Here is a 15442-nt window from a genome sequence, read left to right on the forward strand (position 1 = left end):
GTCGCCCAGGCTGGAGTGTGGTGGCATGATCTTGGCTCACTGCAACCTCCGCCTCCTGGGTTCAAGCAATTCTCCTGTCTCAGCCTCCCAAGTAGCTGGGACTATAGGTGCCCACCACCACGCCCGGCTAATTTTTTTTTTTTTTTTTTTTTTTTGATTTTTAATAGAGACAGGGTTTCACCATGTTGGTCATGCTTGTCTCCAACTTCTGACCTCAAGTGATCCACCCGCCTTGGCCCCCCAAAAGGCTGGGATTACAAGCATGAGCCACCACACCCGGCCTCTTTTTTTTTTTTTGAGACAGAGTTTCGCTCTTGTTGGCCGGGCTGGAGTGCAATGGTGTGATCTTGGCTCACCGAAACCTCTGCCTCCTAGGTTCAAAGGATTCTCCTGCCTCAGCCTCCCTAGTAGCTGGGATTACGGCATGTGTCACCACACCCGGCTAATTTTGTATTTTTAGTAGAGATGGGATTTCTCCATGCTGGTCAGGCTGGTCTCGAACTCCCCACTCGAACTGCCTTGATCAGCCCGCCTTGGCTTCCCAAAGTGCTGGGATTACAGGCATGAGCCATTGCACCTGGCCTATATGGGGGAATAAAAACACTGGGCACACAGAACAGTAGGATGAATTGCTGAGGTTTTCACCAGGAGTGGGTGGGTAATGCCAGCAATGAGAAGAGAAGGCTCCGTTCCCTCCATCACCCAGGCACTGGGCAACCTGGGGCAGCCCCTCCACCCGCCTAAGCCTCTCTTTTCTTACTATCAGTGTGGGCACGACACAGTTACTGGTGGGGACATTTTGGGGATTAACCCAGACACCACCAGTGACCGAAAGTGCCATACGTTTCCATACCCAGTCCTGCCTACCTCCCACCTGTGCCATCCCCTGAGCTCTTTGCTTCAGACTTTCACTTTCTATGCTCAAGTAAATCTAGAATTACCACATATAAATACTCTAACATTCTGGGGCCTGAATTTCACAGGGAGGCATGTGGGAACTTCTAGACTGAGGTCACGGTGGTATCTCCCACCCCACCACACACACCCTGTCGTGAATATTGTCTGGGAGATGGGGCCCAGCTTAGTAACTTAATGAACAGGGTGAAATAATGTTGGACATATTATACTCAATGTAAGAATGCATCGTTCCCAACCATTCTTATATTTATATTTTCTCTTTTCAGGGATCCACATCTTCTGGACCCAACTCTGGAGTATGTGAAGGTAGGAAATCAGGATTAAACATGTAGCCGTGACCCTGGGTAGTAGGTTTTCCATTTGGATCACAAAGTTGCTAAATAATGCTGCAGCCTGGTTTGTGTAAAAAGCTGGTTAGACTCGCCAAAACAACGGGAGGAAATTTGACTCCCTTAGGCCTTTGGTAAATTTTGTAGGGGTCTCACGTCATCCTATTACAGGTACCCTTATCTGGCCTTAGAGCCAGATATGTTTTAAAAATCAGAGTTTTTTTTTTTTTTTTTTCCAGAAAGGTAATATGGTATGTATAGTAATACCCCCAGAGAGGTTTGGGGTCAGCACTCCATAATCACACTCATTATTTTCACAGTGACATGTAAGAATATTCACACTAAGAGGGATAAATAGATAACAAATTATTTTACGTAGTTCAGGTTACATTTTGTCACCAAATGAGTTTGCTGCCAAGTGAGGTTTTTTTAATGTTTGTGTTCAGAGTTTTTTGGATTTTGGAATGTAGATGAGGAATTGTGGACCCGTATTTACCTTCAGTGGAGGACCAAAGGCTCCCTGAGATTGTGTGAGCCATCTTTTCCATTCCAAGAGCCATCCCCTTGTTCAGAGCTAATCTGGGGTCAAGTGGTAATATTAGGTACTTAGTTACTTTCCAGCGGGACTGGCAGTCGATGCTTCTAAATATTCAACCCTTCTAAATAATGTATTTCTTCTGAGCAGGAAGAAAAGATGCTTTTCACTTCTTCCCTCTGCCTCCTCATTTTCCGGTGTTGCTGTTTGCTTTATTTTCTTTCATTTTTGAAACTGTATTCTGGCACCTCCTACAGAAGAAAGAAGTCTGATTCTCACATTTGGTTTCTTGGATTTATGACAACATAGTTATTTTTTGGGAGAAATCGTGGCAAGAGTTAGAGTTTACAATCAGGAGCCTCATTCCACCTTCACTATCCCAAGGGCAGCATCCTAGTTTCAGAGTGTGTAGGCCTATCTCTTTCGTGTGTACCCATGCCTTCCCCAGAGTCTTGCCATTTCCTCCCTCTTTAAAAGACCGGAGGATGGATGGAAGAGGAGGGAGCTCCAGTAGAACCACTTGGCCACTTGGGGTGGTCGTAGTGAAGCTTGTTGGAATAGAGGTGGATATTCTTTTTTCCCGTCTCTTATCCCTGAATGACAACTGAGCTGTGTTTTCATGGGAGAAAATGTGTAATCCTAAACCTGCAGGGCCACCACACCAGAATCTGGCCAGAGCTTTATAAATAGTGTATCTGTGTCCCTCCCAGATGCATCACATGTTTTGTACAGATTATGCATTGCAAAGTATTAGAGGATGCTATTTGCATAGACTGTGATTTGACTTAACAAAAAATGCACTCTAGAATTCTGCAGTGTGTAACAACAGCCCTTTAAAAATCACTCCATGCCATGTTTCAGAAATTGGCTGTCTCCTACCATGGGCCAGTCTGGCTGTGCTCAGCAAGTATTCTGCCTTCTTCTTACTCCAATACCTCAGTCTTTTCTTTTACAAAAGTCCAAAATCCTTTTAAGATAATTTGGTGGTGCATTCTCAAGCTAAATATAGAGGATTTTGGAATGGCTGTTTAGGTATTATCCAAGCTATTGCATCTCATTTATGAGTATCAATCATTGTGAGTTGAGTGGTATTGACAAAGAAGAGATTTTGGAGTTGTCAGTGGCTTCTGTTTATCTGGGCTCTCTTTGCCTTCTCCTGGCAGTGACATGTGATGGAACTGCTCTTTGAGGTTCAGAGGTTCCTTTTCAAGAACATGTTGAGGTATTCCGAAGGGTACCCTTTCCTCCTAACTTGATCTGAATCTAGTCAGAGCCTTATAAATGATGTGTCTGTATCCTTCCTAAATGTATCACTTTTTTTTCTTTTTCACTTCACCTTGGTTTAGAGGGATGGTTTGGGAATGTGTTGGGCCAATGTGGGGTATTTTCATTTGCCTCTATGGACACTAAGGCTCTGAAAGCACGTCCATAACGGTCTCTGATGTAAAGGTCCAAGAGGACCCAGGGACCCATCTTCTTGGCTTGGGTCTGTTGTAGGACTTCTCACACTTAGTTGCCCTGTGGAGCCAGGCTGACTAGTGCCAGGAATGCCTCATAAGTTGATGCCAGCTGGTGCCTCATGGCTGGAGATAAATCAAGGGAGGTGAGAGAGTTGCAGATAAACTGAGGTGCAGTTTGACCCCCTTAACTTCTTGTCTACAATCCCCTTGTGCACTTACTGCCTCTTGAGCTTAGAGAAAAATAGTTCTATGTGAATTATGTTGTCTCATAAAGACCCCTTCCATTGGGTTCAGATTCATTGGTCGAAAAAACAAGCATCACGAAGCCAAATTGTAGGATCCATTTTGACCCCAGAATGGTGAGAGTCTTATCCTATCCTGAGTCTCATCCGGGCAGGGGAAGCACCCAGTTGTGGCCAACAGATAGCAGTCCAAATACTGGCAGGAGCTCCAGCCCCAGGTCTCCCTCCCTCCCTATGTCTTTAAATGCTGCTCCCTTGCTGGGCCCTGTGGCTCACACCTGTAATCCCAGCACTTTGGGAGGCCAAGGCGGGCGGATCACCTGAGGTCAGGAATTCGAGACCAGCCTGGCCAATATGGTGAAACCCCGTCTGTACTAAAAATACAAAAATTAGCCGGGTGTGGTGGCAGGCATCTGTAATCCTAGCTACGCGGGAGGCTGAGGCAGGAGAATCGCTTGAACCCAGGAGGCGGAGATTGCAGTGAGCTGAGATTGCACCATTGCATTCCAGCCTGGGCGACAAGAGTGAGACTCCATCTCAAAAAAAAGAAAAAAAAATGCTGCTCCCCTCCCCATCAGAGATTTTCCAGCCATCTTCTCTTGGTTTTTTCAGTGCCCAGATAGAAGAGAGAGGTCTGGGATAGAAGAGAGAGGTCTGGGACTGCCTCCTGCCTCCTCGGGTCTGGGAGAGACAAGGTACTGAGGCTGACCCTCGTAGCTGGTGGGGTGAGGGCACTGCAGTGTCATGGCAGGAGAGAGCTGGGTGGAGAAAGAATCCAGCGTTCAGCTCTGGCAGTTTGTACGTGTGTCCTTCTAGCACCGCGCACCGTTTGTGTTGCAGTACATTCATGCCGGGTGAAAGGGGACCAGTTTCTCGGTTGCTTAGCTACCGGTCGTTCATCCCAAGTGGAATGGAGGAAAATATGCATGGCTGGGAAGCCCCAGGGCTGTTTGGCAGCTCTTTTACCTTGTCCAGCAGGCTGGCCTCCTGCTGGGACTTCTGACAGCACCAAGACCCCAAAGGCTCAATTTGATATTTGGATGTGAGAGGAAAATAAATTGCAGATCCAAAGTAGCCCAGGGATTTGGGGATCTCATTCCTCACTGTTTCTGTCTCTTTAATTCTGGCATTTAAAGGAGAGAATTTTTCTTTTCTTTTCTTTTTTTTCCCCGTTTTTCCCAGCCTTCTCTCCTCACAATTTTTTCCCCTCACAGTAGCTCAGAACATGATCATCTTGAGAGTTTGGTTTTAACTTTTGTCTAATCATGAGGTCCTTTTCTGTGGTCAAACGTAATTGATTTCTATTTCACAAGATTGAAAGGAAAGATTTCTTCCAGATTGGAAAGCCGAACCCTCCAGAGTGGCTCCACCTTCCTCCTGCTGTTTACCACGTAGTTAGTGACTTCGGTTCCTGGCATACAGCTCTGGAATTTTCCTCTGCGTACCTAGCATACCTTACCCTAGATAAAACCAAACATTTTTTTTTTTAATAGGAGGAAATATCTTTTAGAGCCAATAACCCTAGGCAAAATTATGAAGTAGAATGTTATCTCTATACTGCTGAATCTACTCACTGCCCCATTGCATTTGGACAGATTTTTACCTCATTAAAACACAATTACACTGTGTCCAGTTTCTTAGATCACTATCAAGTAGTTGCTTAGAAAATTTGATAAAATAGTAGTGCTAAAATGTTAATAAATGATAACAGCTCCGTGTGTTCCCCTTCCCAGATAGTTTTCCAATAGAGATTCACATCCCCTGAGACCCCCCACCCCAGCGAGGGAGCTGGGTCCACACTCTGGTTCTTTTTGTTTTGTTTTGTTTTGAGACGGAGTCTTGCTCTGTCGCCCAGACTGGAGTATAGTGGTGCAATCTGGGGTCACTGCAACCTCTGCCTCTCTGGTTCAAGCGCTTCTCCTGCCTCAGCCTCCCAAGTAGCTGGGACTACAGGCACCCGCCACCACACCTGGCTAATTTTTTGTATTTTTAGTAGAGATGGGGTTTCACGGTGTTAACCAGGATGGTCTCGATCTCCTGACCTTGTGATCCACACCCCCCTCAGCCTCCCAAAATACTAGGATTACAGGCGTGAGCCACCACGCCCAGCCCACACTCTTGTTCTGATTAGTAATGTGACCCTGGATTTGCCACCTGCTCTCTGCGGGTTCCATTGTCCCCACGATAGAAACCTTGGGGTGGGCTAATGTTCCTTCTAGCTTAAGTTTTTAGGATTCTCCATGCTTAGAATAGGCTGGAGAGGAAAATCTTGTAGCCAGTGGTAAGGAGTTCTTAATTGTGCGATATCCCTGTTGATCCTAAGATTGCCATATTGGTTGGAACAGGATACCATTTCATGTTGCATCTTGGATATGAAGACCAAGGCCATGACGGATCATAACTGCCACCACGGTGTTCCCAGAAGAGTGGAAGTTACCCCAGCACTCCTGCATTGCTCTGTGATCCGTTATGGCTCACTTCTGTAACCCTCTTTGAACCTATGAAGCCTAGGCTCACTTCCACTCTTTATCATTCTCTTCCTTTTATTTTCCCCTGGAACTGCATCTTTAAGCTTCAGAAGTTGCCCCCACAACCTGCACTAAATTTAAATGTATATTATCTCCTCTGGGTGCGGTGGCTCACGCCTGTAATCCCAGCACTTTGGGAAGCTGAGGTGGGTGGATCACCTGAGGTCAGGAGTTTGAGACCAGCCTGACCAGCATGGTGAAACCCCAACTCTACTAAAAATATAAAAATTAGCCGGGCGTGGTGGCAGGTGCCTGTAATCCCAGCTACTCAGGAGGCTGAGGCAGGAGAATTGCTTGAACCTGGGAGGTGGAGCTTGCAGTGAGCCGAGATTGGGCCATTGCACTTCAGCCTGGGCAACAGAGCAAGACTCCGTCTCAAAAAAAAAAAAAATTTACATTTTCTCCTTCCCCTTTGTACCTGTATTCCTTTTAGGCTCAAGACTAGTGCTGTTTTGTTTATTTTGTTTTCTTGAGACAGGGGCTTACTCTGTTATCCAGGCTGGAGTGCAGTGGCTTGATCATAGCTCACCGAAGCCTTGAACTACTCGGCTCAAGCAATCCTCCCACCTCAGCCCCCGCAAGTAACTGGGACCACAGATGACCACCACCATGCCTGACTATTTTTTTCTTATTTTTTTATAGAAACAGGGTCTCACTATGTTGCCCAGGCTTGTCTGGAACTGTTGGCCTCAAGTGATACTCCTGTCTCAGCCTCCCAAACTGCTGGGATTATAGATATGAGCCACTATGCTGGGCCAAGACTAATTCTTTTTGGCCTCATCACACACCAGCCCCACAGTTATTTTAGTAAAGAGTTCTTTTTCTGGGGGTGATTTAAGCTGTAGTTTTTTAAGGGAGGAAGTGATTGGCTAGGGCAGGGCTGGGTGATTTTTCTTTTAGAAGAAGTGTTTATTATACATTTTCCATTTTTAAATAAATTGTCATCAAAAAAGATACATTAGAAAATATGGTGAAGTGGAAAAAAATATTGGAATGCCTGTTTTTTTCAAATTAGCCATGAGTAGGCAAGTGGTTTTTTGTAGCCAGGCTGTAAACAGCACGCTTGCCCGGCTGTGGACAAAGGCCTGCTCTCCAGGCGACTGCAGTGAGGAAGTGTCAGGACGGAATGCAGCCTTTTGTTCCTGGCTAGATTCCTAGTGAACGCATGTCCTCTTTCTTTTGTAGTCAGCCTTGGTGGGTTCTTGTTAGACCCACTGTGAGCTGTAATAGAATGACCTACAGTCTCTAAGCTTGTTGCGCAGGTTAGGAGAAGAAAGGACAAGGCTGCAGCTGTTATCCTCAGTGGGGACAGCGCCTGCAGCTTCTCCCTTCACAGTACAGATGACCCCAGAGAAACTCAGGAAGCTGTCCTTTGTGGGGTGAATGCTCTGAAAATTCTCCTTCCCAAAGGGTCTTCTAGGTCTATAGATGTTACAGGCCATCCAAGGCCATCCAAGACTTAGATCTCAGCAAGGCCGTTTCCTGCAGCCGGCTGGGGATACATTAGGTCACCCAGCATATTTTAAAAGAGTAATTATGCAAATTCCAGCGCCAAGAATAAGTGCCCTGGCTGCCGGAGACCTCAGTGGAGAGGGGGGTGACGTGACTTCAGCTCCCTTTTTGTGCTCAAGATGGCTGCAGCCATGGTCACAGTTAAATAGCTGTCTTTGAGGGAAGCCTTTTCTTCCAGCAGGAAAGCAGGCCAGTCTGCACTGAATTAGCCAGCTCACAAAGTATGAAAGGGACTTACAAAAACAATGGCACGCTGTACATTCCGTGAGATTTTAACAAGTTATATGAACCAAATAATGGGCCGATTGGCTGGCTCTGCAGGTTTTTGCCTGAGTGTGCACATTGGCAGAGCCAGCGCTGGCCCCTGTGGGACCAGAGATCAAACGCCGCCAGCAGTGAATGTAAAACAGCCCTGGCCTGCTCTAGGGCCCACATGCAGAGGGACGAAAGGGAGCTCCCATCCAACTTCTTCCACTCCACCCCAAAAACATTCTCTGCAAATATTCTTGGGAGGTTTGGTGTTACTACAGTTACGAAAAATGCTGAGGTAGGATGTTCCCACATCCTAGGTATGGACGACAGTCTCCCTCATTCAGTGGAATCTTATCCTTCAGGTCTGTGAAAATGTGGCCATTTATAAAAAGTAAAACCTTATGAAAACACATGTCCATATAAAAGTCTATATCCATGTTTATAGCGACATTATTCATAATTGACAAAAACAACTGGAGACAACCCCAAAGTCCTTCAACTGGAAAAAAGTAGTACACCCATACAATGGCGTATTATTTAACCATAAAGAGGAATGGACTCTTATTTACTTATTTTTTTTAAGAAACAGGGTCTCACTCTTGCCCAGGCTGGATTTCAGTGGTGCAATCATAGCTCACTGTAGCCTCAAACTCCTGGTCTTGAGTGATCCTCCCACCTCAGCCTCCTGAGTAGCTAGGACTCCAGGCACTCACTACCACACCTAGCTAACTTGTTTATTTTTTGTAGAGATGGGGTCTCCCTGTGTGCCTGGGCTGATCTCGAACTCTGGCCTTCCTTCTGCCTTGGCCTCCCAAAGTGCTTATGTGTGTGAGCCACTGTGTCCAGCCTAGGAGTGGACTATTGATATAAACAGAAACACACACTGTGTTAGTCTGTTCTCACGCTGCTGATAACAACATACCCAGACTGGACAATTTACAAAAGAAAGAGGTTTATTGAACTTACAGTTCCGTATGGCCGAGGAGGCCTCACAATCATGGTGGAAGGTGAAAGGCACATCTCACATGGCAGCAGACAAGAGAAGAGAGCTTGTGCAGGGAAACTCCTTTTTTTTTTTTTTTTTTTTCTGAGACAGAGTCTCACTATGTTGTCCTGGCTGGAGTGCAGTGGCATGATCTTGGCTCACTGCAACCTCCACTTCGTGGGTTCAAGCAATTTTCCTCCCTCAGCTTCCCAAGTAGCTGGGATTACAGGCATGGGCCACCATGCCCAGCTAATTTTTTTGTGTTTTTAGTAGAGGTGGGGTTTTGCCGTGTTGGCCAGTCTGGTCTCGCACTCCTGACCTCAAATGATCCACCCACCTCAACATCCCAGAGTGCTAGGATTGTAGGCATGAGCCATCGTGCCCAGCTGAAACTCCCCATTTTAAACATCAGATCTTATGAGACTTATTCACTATCACAAGAACAGCATGGGAAAGACCTGCCCCCATGATTCAATTACCTCCCACCGGGTCCCTCCCACAACACATGGGAATTTGAGATGAGATTTGGGTGGGGACACAGCCACACCATATCATGCATGAATCCTGAATACATTACATTGAGTGAAAGTAGACAGTCTCAAAGGCTACATACTCTATAGTTACATTTGTATGATATTCTGGAAAAGGCAAAACTTATAGTGACAGAAAACAAATAAATGGTTGAAAAGAGGTTGGGGAAGAGATGAAGTGCACCAGGGAGCTTTTGGGGGCGATAGAAATAGAAATATGGTGATTGTAGTGATAGTTACCCAACTGGGTTGTTTGTCAGTGCTCATGGAATTGCACTAAAAAGGGTGACTTTTGCTGAATGCAAATTATAACCAATAAGCCTGAGCTTAAAAAGCAAGCTAGGCTGAGTGTGGTGGCTCATGCCTGTAATCCCAGCACTTTGGGAGGCCGAGGCAGGCGGATCACAAGGTCAGAAGTTCGAGACCAGCTTGGCCAACATGGTAAAGCCCCTGACTACTAAAAAAATACAAAAATTAGCCAGACATGGTGGCGTGTGCCCGTAATCCCAGCTACTCAGGGGGCTGAGGCAGGAGAATTGCTTGAACCTGAGAGGTAGAGGTTGCAGTGAGCAAAGATTGCGCCACTGCACTCCTGCCTGGGCAACAGAGCAAGACTCTGTATCAAAACAAACAAAAAAAGGCAAGTTAAAGCCTTATATTTCAGTCGTTAAGTGCTGCCACCTCAGTAGGAGAAATTTTCCATTTTGAGATGGGCCACACCAGGGAAGCCCGACCCTTGATGAAATGGGGAAAGTGCCAAACTTAAAGATTTTTGACTGCAGTGGGTCTTTCAACAGATATTTTTTAAGTATATACCATGTGTTTATAATTGTTCAGTCAGGTCAGACCAGGTGGCAGGAAAGTGTTACCAGGAGTCTAACCTGAGATAGTCACAGTGGGAATGGAAAGTTAGGTAACATGCTGAAGGCCTTTTAGAGATAGAATTAAGACCCAGTTATTAGGGAAGCTGAGAGATTCTAACAGGATGTAAATGGTGCAGGTGAGAGAGAGAAGCTAGGGGCAGTTCCCGGGACCACACCAGTACCTAGCATTGTGCCAGAAGCCAGTAAATAGGGAGGAAAAGGGATGTCCATTTGGAAACCTTGTTACCACAGTGATGTTAATCTTTGAGCATTTGTGGATATCTTTAGACCAAGGGGTCAGCAAACTATAGCCTAAGACCAAATCTAGCCCACCACCTATTTTGGTATGACCACTAAGCTAAAAGTGGATTTTATATTTTAATATGGCTTTTTTTTTTTTTTTTTTTGAGTTGGAGTTTCCCTCTTATTGCCCAGGCTGGAGTGCAACCATGCAATCTTGGCTCACTACAACCTCTGCCTCCTGGGTTCAAACAATTCTCCTGCCTCAGCCTCCCAAGTAGCTGGGATAACAGGCACCCACCACCATGCCTAGCTAATTTTTTATATTTTTATCAGAGACAGGGTTTCATCATGTTGGTCAGGCTGGTCTTGAACTCCTGACCTCAGGTGATCCATCGCCTCGGCTCCCGAAGTGCTAAAATGGCTTTTTAAAAATCAAAAGAAGAGTAGCAAAATTGTATAAAGTTCCAGTTTTGATGTGCATCAATAGTTTTATTGGAACACAGCAATGCCCATTCATTTATGTATTGTCTGTGGCTGCTTTTCCTATAATGGTGGGATTGAGTACAGATTCTCCTCCACTTACGATGGGGCTACATCACAATAAACCCATCATCAATTGAAAATATCCTAAGTTGAAAATGCATTTAATACACCTAATCTAACTAATATTATAGTTTAGCCCACTGAATATTATAGTTTACCCCAGCATCACCCAAGAGTATCATGGTACATGTTGCTAGCCTGGAAAAGATCACATTTCAAAATTGGAAGCACACTGAATACGTATCACTTTAACACCATTGTAAAGTTGAAAATCAGTGGAAGCATTGTTAAGTCAGGGCCTCTGTAGTTGTGACACTATGGCCCCAAAAGCCTAACAGAACCTTTTACAGAAAGAGTTTTCTGACCCTTGCTATAGAGTCTTTGCACCTTTACTGTTTCTGTTTTGCCTTCCCAATAATGTCTAACAGGCTTTCAACAAAAGTGAGTCCTTGGGCAAGTTTTGTGATCTTGCACAATCACAAGGATAGTGCTTTTGTCACACTGTGCAGGATTTGGACGCCTCTGCATCTTGTGAGGTGTACCTGTCAGCTGTGAGCAGCATCTCTCTGCTGCCCTGGTCGGTTCTGGCATCTTTAGCCCAGATGGATGAACAGGTGTGTGGGGCAGCATTGGTACTTGAACCCTGACTGCTCTTGCCTGAGGGTTGCCTGGATAACTCCTCAGCCCAGACACTGCTTTGTCCATGCAGCCTGAGATGAATTTTCTTGTGCCCCAAGTCAGAGAGAAGTGACTTCTCACTGGGCCTCCTGAACTTGATGGTTTGAGATAAGGTCAAACCCTGGAGCTGCCCTCCGGAGGTGCTAAAAGGAACATGGTCTGGCCAGTGAGAGGAATAAGACCAGATTTACATTCTGTGTGGATTTGTATTCTGTGCTGCAGGCGTCAGCCTTGTAGCTGAGGCACCATCCTCCCTAGCTCAAGTAAGGATTCTTCTGAGATCCCAAACTGTAGGGATGGCTGAGAGACTCAAAATCTAACAGGCAGGCAAGAATTGAAACTGTGGCTTCTGACGGGACTCAGGTCCATATTGGACTTGGAATCTGGTGTGGCCTGCCGACCTCTAACCTCATCTCCTGCCACCCCAATAGTCACTGTCCTCTGCCACCCTGGCTTTCCCTAGTGTCCCTGGGGCTTTGCCTTCCCATTGGCCTGGAAGGTTCTGAGGCAGAATAGCTGAGTGGTTTGGAGTGAGTGCTAGGACACTGCTGTGGGTTGAATTATGTCCCCCAAAAGCGGTATGTTGAAGTCCTAACCCCCAGTACCTGTGAATGGTGACCTTATTGGGAAATAGGGTCATTGCAGATATAATCAAATTAAGATGAGGTCATATTGGACAAGGATGGGCTCTAATCCAGTGACTGGTATCCTTGTAAGAAGAAGGAGATTTGGACCAGACACAGGCGTAGAGGGAGAAGGCCATGTGAGGACAGAGACTGGGGGATGAGTCTGCAAGCCGAGGAGTGTCGGCAATCACCAGAGGTGAGGGAGAGGCAAGGCAGGCTCCTCCCTGCAGCTTTCAGAGCCATTGTGGCCCTCCGGATACTTTATATAGGATTTCTAGCCTCCAGAGCTGTGAGACAATAAAAACATTTCTATTTTAAAGTCACCAAGTTTGTGGTAATTGGTCATGGCAGTCCTGGGAAACGAATACAAATCCAGAGCCCTGTTTTAGCCATTTCTTGGTTCTATGACCTTGGGCAAGTTACTGAAGTTCTCTGGAGCTCAGTTTCCTTAGCAGTAAATGGGAATTTCGGGGGATGAAACAGTGAATACATGTGAAGTTCTTAGTTCTTAGCACAGTGCCCCACATGTAGTTAGCACTCAGCAAATACCAGCTTAGTGACTGTGGCTCCACTCCCTATGTGGCTGGTTCATTTGACTCACATTTCACTGCCTCAGAACAGCCTTCCCTGACATCCTACTAAAAACAGCCCCCAAGTCACTATCTCATTACTCTGTATATTATCCTCGTTTGTCCCAAATTTTATTTATTTTATTTATTTATTTGAAACAAGGTCTGGCTTGGTCACCTAGGCTGGAGTGCAGTGGCACAATCCCAGCTCACAGTAATCTCTGCCTCCCAGGCTCAAACCATCCTCCCACTTCAGCCTCATGAGTAGGTGGGCCTACAGGCATGCACCACCACACCTGGCTGATTTTTTTTTCTTTTTTAGAGACCTGGTTTCACGTTGGCCAGGCTGGTCTCAAACTTGTGAGCTCAAGTGATTCGCCTGCCTTGGCCTCCCAAAGTGCTGAGCTTACAGGTTTGAGCCACTGCGCCCGGCCTTATTTGTTTACCTTTAAAAATAAGACTTCTCACTAGCATGTGAGTCCTGAGGACCAAGACCCCTCTTTTGTTTAGTGACTGAGCACACACACCAGATGCACAAGGGCATTTATTTTAATTTTTAATTTTTGTGAGTACAGAGTAGGTGTATATGAGATATTTTGATACAGGCATACAATGTGTAATAATCACATCAGGGTAAATGGGGCATCCATCACCATTTACTGAGTTACAGACAATCCACTTATACTCTTCAGTTATTTTAAAATGTACACACACTGGACATTTAAATTTAGGGAAGGGGGAATGAGGTTGTTCTAAAAACTTTTATGTTTCCCAAAGCATTTAATGCTGATGTCTCTAAAATTTTTCCAGAAATCCTTAGTGTTTTTATTTCAAAACAGCAAGGAGGTTCCCACACCTAACCTCAGTCTACCTTCTCTTGCCCACCTGGTACACGATCAAAACTGTGGGGTTGCTGTTGTCACCTTAAAAACTCACGTATTTGGGAAGAGATATACACTGTTTTTAAAAGTGTAGTTCTGGCAACTTCTGTGGCCTAGACCGGTCTACTCTTTGGGAGATCTTGTTAACTATAGGCAATCTAACTTCAACACCAAAATGAGAGGCCTGGATGGCTAGCTTTAGAATCATTTGCTGTTAAGCTCTGCCCTCTAGTGGTCATCAGTGTCACAACAGTTCAACATTTGGCTACAATTTGGTTTCCAAATATTCTGAGAACTTCTAATATTAAATGTAATAGCGTGTCAGGAACTTCAGAAAGAAGAGCTGTGTTTACAATACATGAAAAGGCAGATTTAAATTGTCAAGGAATTTTATTATTAGAATTGTCAATGTTCTTGAACGAAGAGCTGTAAAATGCTATGATACTGTATGCAGATTTTGAGATAGGAGGTTTGCATTTGGCCTGAAGTTCCCTCTGGTAACCAAGAAGTTTCCTGGGAACAACTTGTATTTGAATCGTGATTTGATATCTGAAAAAATGTCTAGGCTTGGCAGGAAGGATGCTGGTATTGGGTAAGGCAGAAGACCGCATGCCTGGGAGACAGCATGTGCTCAGGCTGACTGGAGCAGGAGAGAACAGTGGGAGGAGCCTTGGGAGAAGCAGTAGGTGCTCCATGTTTCTTGAATCGGAAAAGAGATTCCGAGAAGAAGATCACGTTGTTCAGAGAACAATGAGTTTGGGAGGAGTTGTATTTATTTATTGCCAGTGTATCTAACTACATATAACTTTGCAAGTTGCTTTTTTCATTGGACATCTTTCCATGTTAAACGTATGGGCCTCCCTCCTTTCGAGTGGGTACCCAGTATCCCATTGTATGAAATACAGTTATAGTTCACTAGTTCCCTACTCACATTTGGGTTTTGCTAATATTCTGTTAGAAACAGTTTTGTGGTTAGTCCATAGTCATTTGGTAAATATTTGTTGAGTCTCTTGCCTGTGCTGGTCACTGTTCCAGGGGCTGAGGATACAGCAGTGAACAAAACAATATCCCTGCCCCCATGGAGCTTTTACTCTGGGGGTGGAGGACTGGGAAGACAATAAGAAAGACAATCAAGTCAATCCTGTTAGCTGACGATGAGTGCTTAGCAGAAAAGATGCATCAGGGAAAGGAGCTATGAAAGTTGGGGTAAGGGGACATTAAATTTTAGATAGGGTGACCAGGGAAGGCCTCACCAAGAAGGTGACTTTTGAGTGGAAATACAAGTCAACTGTGATGTCTAAGGGGAAGAAGAAGGGCAAGGTTTTGAAGCCAGGGCCCGCCTCTTCCATGGAGGAACCAGGAGGCCAGAGGCTCGAGCTGGTGTAAGCAGCTGGTGTTAGAGCGGCAGAAGGTGATGTGCGAGGGATTGTGTGTCAGAGTAAGGACTTTAATTTTTTCTGGAATGAGATGGGAGGCATCTCAGGTTCACTTTGGCTTCTGTGTTGCTGCTAGACTGCAGGGGACAGGGGCTGAAGCAGGGAGACCAGTGGGGAGGCCACTGTGATTGTCCAGATGAGAGATGATGGTAGTTTGGACCTGCGAGAGCAGGGGAGGTGGTAAAGAAGGGGGCTGTAGGAGCCATCAGCCCTCCCTGATGGATTGGACATGAGGTGGGGGAAGAGAGGAGCCATGCCTGATACTGGTAGGATGGTGCTGTTGTCAGTGGAGGTGGCTTGGCGTGTGTTTGT

At 45.6% G+C, this 15442-nt stretch overlaps 1 protein-coding gene across 4 annotated transcripts in view; it reads left to right on the plus strand.

Moving 5' to 3' along the window:
* The window catches only part of BCAR3 (BCAR3 adaptor protein, NSP family member), a 282586-nt gene that overhangs the window by 201285 nt on the left and 65859 nt on the right, over positions 1 to 15442 (plus strand). For all 4 annotated transcript variants that reach the window (XM_073008566.1, XM_007977913.3, XM_007977912.3 and 1 more), the window contains one exon: positions 1185 to 1224. In XM_073008566.1, coding sequence (XP_072864667.1) covers positions 1185 to 1224 — 40 coding nt within the window. The remainder of the gene's footprint in view (positions 1 to 1184; positions 1225 to 15442) is intronic.

This window comes from Chlorocebus sabaeus, chromosome 20, assembly GCF_047675955.1.
Source record: "Chlorocebus sabaeus isolate Y175 chromosome 20, mChlSab1.0.hap1, whole genome shotgun sequence".
Classification (NCBI taxonomy): Eukaryota; Metazoa; Chordata; class Mammalia; order Primates; family Cercopithecidae; genus Chlorocebus; species Chlorocebus sabaeus.